This window comes from Mauremys mutica, chromosome 25 (genome assembly GCF_020497125.1).
Source record: "Mauremys mutica isolate MM-2020 ecotype Southern chromosome 25, ASM2049712v1, whole genome shotgun sequence".
NCBI lineage: Eukaryota > Metazoa > Chordata > Testudines > Geoemydidae > Mauremys > Mauremys mutica.
Window position 1 is genome coordinate 4976279 of NC_059096.1, and position 9648 is coordinate 4985926.

The following is a 9648-nucleotide window of genomic DNA, read 5'->3' on the forward strand; positions in this document are numbered from 1 at the left end:
ACTCCAGGACAGTGTTTGCACAGCGCAGCCTTCAGCTGGGTTGGGGCCTCTAGGTGCTAAATAAAGTTACTGGAAGAGACACTACAGGATTACACAAGGCAGCAGAGCAGATACTAACTTGCAGGGTCTGTTTCACTGCAGCGCAGACTTTCCCCTGATGAGCACCAACCCGTTCAACGACGTCAGTAAGAAAGGAATGGGCACCTTTCACTCAGAGCCCACACGCTATGGATTCTTAACTAAAAACCAGAGCAGGGAAGGCACTTGGGTCTGGGTTTGTATCGTCGCGCCTATACCAGCAGCTTTGGTCACCACAGCCTCAAAATGGGTCTGAAACTGTAATTTTTCTGAGGTAGCTGGTCCCCTCCCAGCCTGTGGAGCTGGGGCTGTAGAGAAATTTCGCTCTAAGCCCTGAGCCCATGGGTTGACTATCCTCGGGAAGCTCTGTTTAGAAGATGGTCTTTTGGGAAAGGCGGAGGGATTTGGGTTAAAAAAAATCAAGGGATTCTGAAAGAGGTTCCATTGCTGGCTTTGCTCCCAATGGAGAGAGCGGGGCCTTGGCTGAGATGTTAGAAATACTCCACTCGCAGGAGATATTTAAGAATTATGCAAGAATAAGTAGTTACGAGTCTCTTCCTGCAGGCTCCATATGGAACAGACGGGACCAACTCTCCTCTGAGGCAGAAGGAATAATGCTCTCAAATCCCACTGCACATGGCCCCCTAAAGAGGGCCAAGTAGCAGACCAGGGGTTCTGGCATCTGCTAAAACATGAACAGTTGTATTGTTAGTAAGCGCAAAAGGAATGAGTCTGAGGACAGGTCAAGCAAGCACCCTTGGCTTCTCCCCCAAGAGACCAAACATGCAATCTGCAGTGTAGGCACTTTCCAAACCCTGCACTCTGGGAAAACCTGGGAGACTGAAGAAAATGGAGGGTCTCCTGCCTTAGGTTCACGCCACTGAGAAACCAGGAGGGGCACTTACGCATTTGTAAGAAACGTTTCTATTTCTAAGCCAACAAAACTGGCTTTAGGTTGCGAGCTCTCTGGGGCAGCACCTGCCACCACGGGGCCGAGTGCTAAAGTAAAATAGGATGTGGCCAGTTTCTAAGAACGCTGTATTCCCAGTAGGTGTGGGCATCGTTCCTCGAGCTGCAAAGTTTCAAAACGCAGCTACATCAGGACTGGGATTGCTCTGAGGACTAGGAGCCAGTGGTATTCTAGCGAGTGCTGCACCTTGTGACCTCATTCAAGTCACTTGCTGATCACCCTCTCCTTCGGAAAGCCAACTAGGCCGCCGGAGACTTAGCTGGGGTAAGCCCCGAAGCCAGTACTTTGCTACTCTCCCAGGGTGGGTGACAGGGCAGCTTCTATTCACTAAACAGAATACCCCAGCCAGGCTGCGCTGCTGCCTTCACACCACTCCCCCAGCGCAGTGAGACACAGGCGGAGCAAGGGGGACGCTGCTCCCCAAGGCAGCCCTTGCAAGCAGAATGCCAACTCAGAGCAAAAAGGGAGGAAGGAGCTACATGTACAGCCCAAGGAGGGGGCAGGAGCTAACTGGAGCTGGTGGGGAGCCTTTTACTTCTCTCACAGGGAGACAAGAGTGAGGCAAAGGGAACATAAGAATGGCCATACTGGGAACATCCAGCCCAGTGTCCTGTCTTCCGACAGTGGCCAATGCCAGGTGCCCCAGAGGGAGTGAACAGAACAGGGAATGATCACGTGATCTCTCTCCTGCCATCCATCTCCACCCTCTGACAAACAGAGGCTAGGGACACCATTCCTTACCCATCCTGGCTCATAAATTCATGGAGGTTAAGTCCATTAATGGCTATCTAGTTCTCTTTTAAACCCTGTTCTAGTCCTAGCCTTCACAACCTCCTCAGGTGAGGAGTTCCACAAGTTGACTGTGCGCTGTGTGCAGAAGAACTTCCTTTTATTTGTTTTAAACCTGCTGCCTATTACTTTCATTTGGTGACCCCTAGTTCTTATATTATGGGAACAAGTAAATAACTTTTCCTTATTCACCTTCTCCACACCACTCATGATTTTATAGACCTCTATCATATCCCCCCTTAGTCTCCTCTTTTCCAAGCTGAAAAGTCCTCGCCTCTAATCTCTCCTCATACGGGACCCGTTCCAAACCCCTCATCATTTTTGTTGCCCTTTTCTGAACTTTTTCAGCTGACTCAGGCTGTCCTACTGGGAAAGTGGGGCTGCAAAAACTTGTGTGAGAGCAAATATGTCCTCCCAACCCCCGCCCAACATAGCCACTGTCAGCAATATACCATCATCCATCTTCATGATCGGCAATCTGATACAGACCTTCCAGAAGCATCGACGACAAAACCTAATGCCTCTTGGCCTGCAAATGGCAATTGACACAACTTTCCGAGTCAACGAGCCAGTGGAGTTTTATTACGTTACAGGCGCAGTATTACAAGCCCATCCGGGAGCTGCCCATTTCCGGGTGCAAGCCGGGTGGATGGCAATCGACAGCCTGGTTTCCAACATTCGAGCGGGAGAGTTTGACGCTCACCTCCCACACATTGTTATTGTGAGTATCGGGGCACAGAGCAAGGGAGGAGAACAGGGGGTTCAGAATCACAGAATGGCACCACCCCCTGAGGCAAACTAGGGGAAGGAAAAAAGAAAAGGATGGTCTGTGCTATCACAGCGGGACTTGCAGAGCAGATTAAGGGGGCAGCAACGGTATATAAAGACAGTGCCCCACACTCCACACCCATAGACACTCCTCTGGCCAATGAAGCAGGGATCAGTCCTGGCACCGAGAGTTGCTTAATGAGCAATTCTGAAGATGTGGGATCACTGGTTTCCAAAGCAAAACTGATACAGTTTGAGAGGCAGCACGTTAGACGGCGTGTGGTCCAGGGAAGAGCCGAACCACGCCAGGCAGCATTCTGCTTGTTGTAAGTTTCCCTGCACAGACTTCTCTGCTGGCGTCTCTGCTCAGTTGGAATGGAGAACCACAGTCGCACTGCTTGCTGATCACGCAACCGAAGAGCAGTCCCGTCTCTAGTCTATTGCTCTCTCACCCCCGTCACTGCCCCATCCATCCGCCGTTATTTGTACCACTGCGTCTATTTGGGCTTTGGAATTTCATACTGGATCTCATCAAATTCTTGTGAGGGGTCCAGGACAGGGCCAGGGACCGTCACCGTCTGAGAGAACAAGACACCGAATTAGCTTGCCACCAGACTGACTGCAGAGAAGCTCTGTGCTGAAAGCCCCTGAGCTAACAGAAAAACACCTTCCCAGGCTACAAAGGCAACCACAGAGTTATGGCACTGCACAGCCCTCGAGCAGGAAGGTGGCCAGATGGTGCACGTGTGGTAGGAACATCTGTGCCATTTCTCTCGTCTCACCAGCCTTCCTTAGCTGGAACCTGTCTGCTGTAACATGTCATTGCCAAAGCAGCAATAGCCCATGCATGTCTCCGCCAGGCCACATGCAGCAGCAGCAAGCCCGGAGAGTGTAAATGGCCAAAAGGGGTTGACTTCCTCCTCCAATCAACTCTCGGATCAATAAAAATCAGTGTATATAGTGTCTTCCAGCTGAAGACCTGAAAATGCTTTACAAACCTTAACTGATTAAGCCTTCCAACACCCCAAGATGGGGATAGGTCAGCATTACCCCCATTTTACAGATGGGGAAGTTAAGTCACTCACTAGAGGATACACAGCACGTATGTGGCCGAGCCAGGACTAGAAACCCAGCTCTCCTGTGCTTTAGCCACAAGATCATCCCTTTCCCTGGGCCTCCCACGCCATTCAAACCCCAAAGCTCCTAGTCCCCATTCCAACCAGCCGCACCAGGCAGTGGCTCAATTATATCTAGCCCGATGTATTATTATTTGCCCGAATCGTTGCAGAAGCTACTTAGCGATATCCAAATTGCACCGAATGGCAAGAGGGGCTGGTGCACGCACCGGAGAGCCTCCAGCAGTGAAGCTGCGAAGATCCTGAAAGAGCAGCTTTTGAGCGCAGGACTTGAGGGGTGGGGGTAGTTTTGCAGACTCATCACATGGTCTATGAAGCAGGAGTGGGTGCCTGCTCTCAGATGCGTTACCTTGATAATGGGGTCCTTTGGCGGAGCCCAGGCTGGCACTATCTTGCCGTGTACCCTCCAAGACCCATAAACGTTGACCAGGTGCCTCTCGAATACGACATACTCCAAAACATCTTTCGGCACCTGCTCCCCACCGTACATCAGCCGTCCAAACTGGTCATAGATAGCCAAGGTCTGTAGGGAGAACCATGAAACCTGTCATGCGGACATCAAACAAGGGCTGGCTGTGCGACACCAGGCAGAGAAGAGACCGTACCTGTCGGGTGTGCATGCGGACGGTCACCTGGCCATACAGGTTGCCCTTGTTCACCATATCTGGGCACCGAATCTGAACCACCCTGGGAGGCTCCAGCGACTCCACAAAGCTCCAGCGGATGGTTTTGTATCTGTTCCCACGCACCATTTCCTAAAGAGAAAACGATGTCACTTAGCAACACGAAGACGAATTGGTCGACGGGCTCCAGCCCTCAGGGGATAGAGAAGCTCCGAATTCATGAAGGAGTAAGTGCACCGTCTATGCTCACGTGGCACGACGGTGAGACGCAGAACATGAGGGGTTAACTCCGGGCCCTCTGGTCGCAGTGCTGAGCACTGTTACAAAAACTCAGTATCACCGGGGCACCATAAAATGCGCTCAGCTTTCCAGGGGGATATGGATGAATGCCTTCCGGTATCACCATTACCCCAAGACAAAGGAACTCAAAGATATGGTCTAGTTTACATGCTTCCTTAGCACTGTTTTAACGGCATCTTAGGGAAATGAAAACAAGCTTGCTCTTAGCTGAACTGGGCCTCCCCCTTACGTTTCCAATGCAACAGGAATTAATGTGGCTTTGTTTAACTTCCCTTGACTGCTCAAACAGGGTCCCTCTGTTAGTTACCAGGGCAGAGCCAAAGAGGCAGCTACAACTCTCTCTGGGCCTGATTCTGTTGCCACTAAAATCAACGGGGGAGTTTGGTATTCTCTGCAATGGGGGCAGCAAGCCCATTGTGGAGAGCCGGCAAAAATGATGTTCATTGTTCTCTAAAAGGTAGATCAAATTCTGGTCCCGTAGCACACAGCAGCATCCCTTCAGCTCCAGTCAGATCCCAAACTCATGTGTTTACAAGACACTTCCACACTGATCCCGAGATAAACATGGAATGTGTGCTAGAAAGTGCCTGGTCCTTAACTCCCAGCTAGACTTGTGTTCTGCCTCATTTCTGAGTACAAAGAAAGAAAGGAGACTGCTGATGGTTCAGCCCGTTAGTGGTTTCTAAAGGACATGCTGACTCCAGATAAATATTTACCGGGTAGCAGCGTTCAGTCACCAGGGAGTGAAGTTTCTGCTTGTTGAAACTGTAAAGTGAAATACACCACATTACTCAGATGCACGTGCTGAAAAGACACACCCAAGAAGCCCTGCTTCCCACACATGTTGTATATAATCCACTGGCAAATGCAAAGGGCTGAGCTGTGAACCAGGATTTCAAATGAAGGACAGAGCCCAAATGGAACCAGGCCCCAAAGGCAATGACATTTAACAGCAGGACTCCCTCGGGAAGCCAAATATGTCTCAACTGTTTTACTGGCGGTTAAAACTGTAACTAAGCAAGACGCAATTTTGAAATGTGTTTTGCTTTATCACTGGAAAATGGTGCAAATTAGCATGACATTGTAACACTTAGGATCAAAACAATCCCTCAGAGGCCTGATTTCCAGAGGTGCTGAGTGTTCACGTGTCCACCAATTTCAGTGAGAGCGGCAGATGCTCAACACATCTGGAAATCAGGCCCCAAATATATTTGCCATCTCTTGTTTCTTGCTGTCCTTGTCAGCTGGAATTAAAGGAGTATCGGCCTGTGGCATCTCAGCCACCTCCTATTCACGGAGGTAGCAGCAGGAAAATACGTAGCACCTGAGAAATATAGAGGATCTACTAAAAAGAAAGGAGGAAAGAATATGGCACATAAGTGGGCAAAGGGAAAGCCCTGAAAAACCACAACACCCAGAAAGAACAACTCTTACTTTGTCAGGCAATTGTGAGCTTCAATGAATATCTCCTGGGCCTTCTCGGGGAATGTTCTAGTGCTGAAGTAAGTATCATAATCTTTTACCTTCCGGAGTCTGCAAAGACAAGTATAAGAAATGTTTTATGATGGGAGCTGGTCTGACGCCCTCAGCATCCAATAGCTTACAGCAAATACAGTGCTCTCGAGCAGAGTGCAATTCAGAACCCTCACATCCTTCAGATCAAGACAACTTCACTTGCGGGGGAGGGATAGCTCAGTGGTTCGAGCATTGGCCTCCTAAACCCAGGGTTGTGAGTTCCATCCTTGAGGGGGCCACTTAGGGATCTGGGGCAAGAATCAGTACTTGGTCCTACTAGTAAAGGCAGGGGGCTGGACTCAATGACCTTTCAAGGTCCCTTCCAGTTCTAGGAGATTAGGTATATCTCCAATTATTTTTTTTTTATTTGCTTTAATCCCAGCTTCCATTAAGAAGTCACTGATTAGGGACTCCCTGATGACACAGAGTCTCCTCGTGCCCATGAAAAGCTATTACATGGGTGGAGTGTGTGGTCTAGAACAACCATACAGCATATAACATTGCAACAAAAGTCAGGCAATTTGCCCCGTAACTAGTGCCTTGCGCTTACTCCCAACAGCAAAGACTCATGTTGAAGTTTCCAGTCAGCGGCTTTGCAAGTGAGCAGAGGCCGTGGACACGGAAGGGAAGTAAAGAGGAAGGATAACCATGTGATTAACCTACTGGAGTGGGAATCAAGAGTTCTGGGCTCAATTTTCAGCTCTGCCACTGACCCCCTTGTGTGACCTTGAGCATGTCATCTAATCCCTGTACCTTGGTTCCCCGAAAGGGGGATGATAATACTTCCTCTCTCCTCCCACCCTTTGTCTTGTCTATTTAGATTGTAAGTTCTCTAGGGCAGGGACGGCCTCTCACTCTGTCTACACAGTGTCTAGCAAAGTACAGCACCAATCTTAGCTGGGGACTGTGGACACAAGTGTAACACAAACAACAACAACAAACGGGAGTCTAGCCATCGTCTGTCAGGAGGCAGCACATCATGGACACGGTACCCTGAGGACAAAATACTGATGAGTAAATCACAGCCCCACCCCCCCAAGATTATTTGATGGCATCACAGAAATAGCAGAGTTAGCGGCACTGACATAGGACAGTACAGCAATAAGGCGAGATCCGGGTGGAAAAACTAAGCACCCTACTGTTGCAAGCAAGGATTTGCAGTGGAACTGCTGCTACACGAGCTTCTGAATGGAAGCCTGAGATACATACGCTAATTGTGAAGCGGCACTCTGCTTCAGCTTCTCCACTCTTTGCCTCAGCCCCTCCTTTGACAGAGAAGACAAGCGGGCATCACCCTCAGGAGGCACATAGGGGTCAAAAATTCCAGCTGCATTAGAGAGAGAGAGAGAGAGAGCAGGAAGAGATCAACACCATGGCAACAGGTTAGCTTCTTAAAGAAACATGAAAGTCTCAAGAGAACAAACAGTTAAAATACTAGATAGTCAAAGAGAAGTAAGAAACTGGGCTGCCTGTTTAGTCCCTAAATATGCTTTTATCCCAAAATCTAAAGGAAGGGACAGAGGTACAGAGGGGATTAAAAAGATCAGAGGATCGATAATAGTAGCCAATCACTGATACGGCACTGGCCCCGAAACAGCACAGGTTTGGACCTAAAGTTATTAACATCTATTGGCTCTTGGGTGGCCCCTGTGAGAGGTGTTTCGTGGGTCTCAATCCAGTCTCCACAACACAAGAACCACCACCACAATCATCAATAACTGGCCCCCTTCATGGCGGATTGGGGTTGAATGGGTCAGAGAGACTGGACTCCCCTCTCAATCCTAGAAGCAGTCCTTGCAGATTACAGAAAGGCACATTCCTGTGGGGGAAACGAAAGCTTGCCATGCACTATCTATCCCATCTCTGATCCATTAGTCCGGCACCATTCAGCAGCACTAAACAGAAGTTAAGTATTGAGGGTTATTCTCTCTACGTAGAGGCAGTGAGTGTAATCAGAGCCAACGGCCCCATTTTGAACCAATGCACTAGACTGAGAAAGGTTCCAGATTTGTTAGGTTACTGGCCCCACACTTCTGCCTACGATTCGTTCTCCCTCTATCCCACATCCAGTTCCCACCCCTGGAAGACACCAACAGCCTTTTGATCCTGTTCCTACCTGTGCAGGTAAGAGTGATGGGGCGTTCTGGGGGCTCATAAGGGATCACAATGCCTGCAGCCCTGGCTTTCAACTTCTCCTCCTCCTGAGTCATATGCTTGGCACTGACAGAAGGAGGGATAAAGTGCCGTCGCTTTGTTCTCGCAGGGACCAGAAGCAAGGTCTGAGTCAGTCTGGTAGGACTGAGTAAGGGTTCTACACCCTGAGGAAAAAACGCAGATAGTCAAGCCCCCAGCCTTCCTAGCTGCCCCCTCACACACCCGCTCCCCAGCTCACCACAGCCTCCCCCCCAGCTCAATCTGCATCCCCCCAAACCCCACAGCCTCCCCCAGCTCACTATGCACCCCCAGTTCTACAGCCCCCAGCCTCAATCTGCATCCCCCCCGGCTCACCGCGCGTCACCCCCCAAGCCCCGCAGCCCCCCCCCCGGCTCACCGCGCGTCACCCCCCAAGCCCCGCAGCCCCCCCCCCGGCTCACCGCGCGTCACCCCCCAACCCCCCCTCCCCCCCCCCGGCTCACCGCGCGTCACCCCCCCAGCCCCGCAGCCCCCCCCCCGGCTCACCGCGCGTCACCCCCCCAAGCCCCGCAGCCCCCCCGGCTCACCGCGCGTCACCCCCCAAACCCCGCAGCCCCCCCCGGCTCACCGCGCGTCACCCCCCAAGCCCCGCAGCCCCCCCCCGGCTCACCGCGCGTCACCCCCCAAGCCCCGCAGCCTCCCGGGCTCACCGCGCGTCACCCCCCAAGCCCCGCAGCCTTCCGGGCTCACTCTGCGCCCCAAACCCCGCAGCCCCCCCCCGCCCAAGCGGCTCCACCTGCAGGCACCGCCCGAGCGGCAGGAGCCGGGACAAACCCCGCTGCATGGGGGCCGCCATCTTGGATCCGCATTGCATGACGGGATGGCTGGCTGGCTGGCTACGGGGTCAGGGGGCGGAGCCTGTGCTGAGACTGGGGCGGGCGGAGGGTGGAAAATTCCACGGGCTGCTTCCTGAGTGGGCGGGGCAATAATCCCAAGAGCCCCCCCCCGCTCACTGTGCGGGGAGAGTCCCAAGCTCGGGGGGGAAGATATGGAGCCCCCCCAGCTCAGTGTACACCGGGGGGAGAGGGAGGGAGCTGAGACCCCAGCTCAGTGTACACCGGGGGGGGGGGGGAGAGAGAAGAGAGACGCCCCACATCCCCAAGTTCCATGTGCACTGGGGGGGAGGGATAGGGAGCCCCCACAGCTCTGGGTGCACAGAGGGAGCTGAGCCCCCAGCTCAGGGTATATGGGGGAGCTGAGCCCCCACTGTGCATGGTGTAGGGTGACTTTGTGTTCGCCATTTTGTTTACTGCTAAGTTGTTTAACAAGCAGGGAG

At 52.0% G+C, this 9648-nt stretch overlaps 1 protein-coding gene across 1 annotated transcript; it reads right to left on the bottom strand.

Moving 5' to 3' along the window:
* Positions 1-2389: 2389 nt before the first annotated feature.
* On the bottom strand, positions 2390-9245 carry MRPL45 (mitochondrial ribosomal protein L45). The gene is made up of 8 exons (XM_044999141.1): positions 9109-9245; positions 8296-8497; positions 7389-7506; positions 6099-6197; positions 5381-5429; positions 4347-4496; positions 4091-4264; positions 2390-3183 (listed from the first exon to the last, which is right to left on the bottom strand). The coding sequence occupies exons 1-8, from the start codon at positions 9184-9186 to the stop codon at positions 3103-3105; spliced, it is 951 nt and encodes a 316-aa protein (XP_044855076.1). The 5' UTR covers positions 9187-9245; the 3' UTR covers positions 2390-3102.
* Positions 9246-9648: the final 403 nt, after the last annotated feature.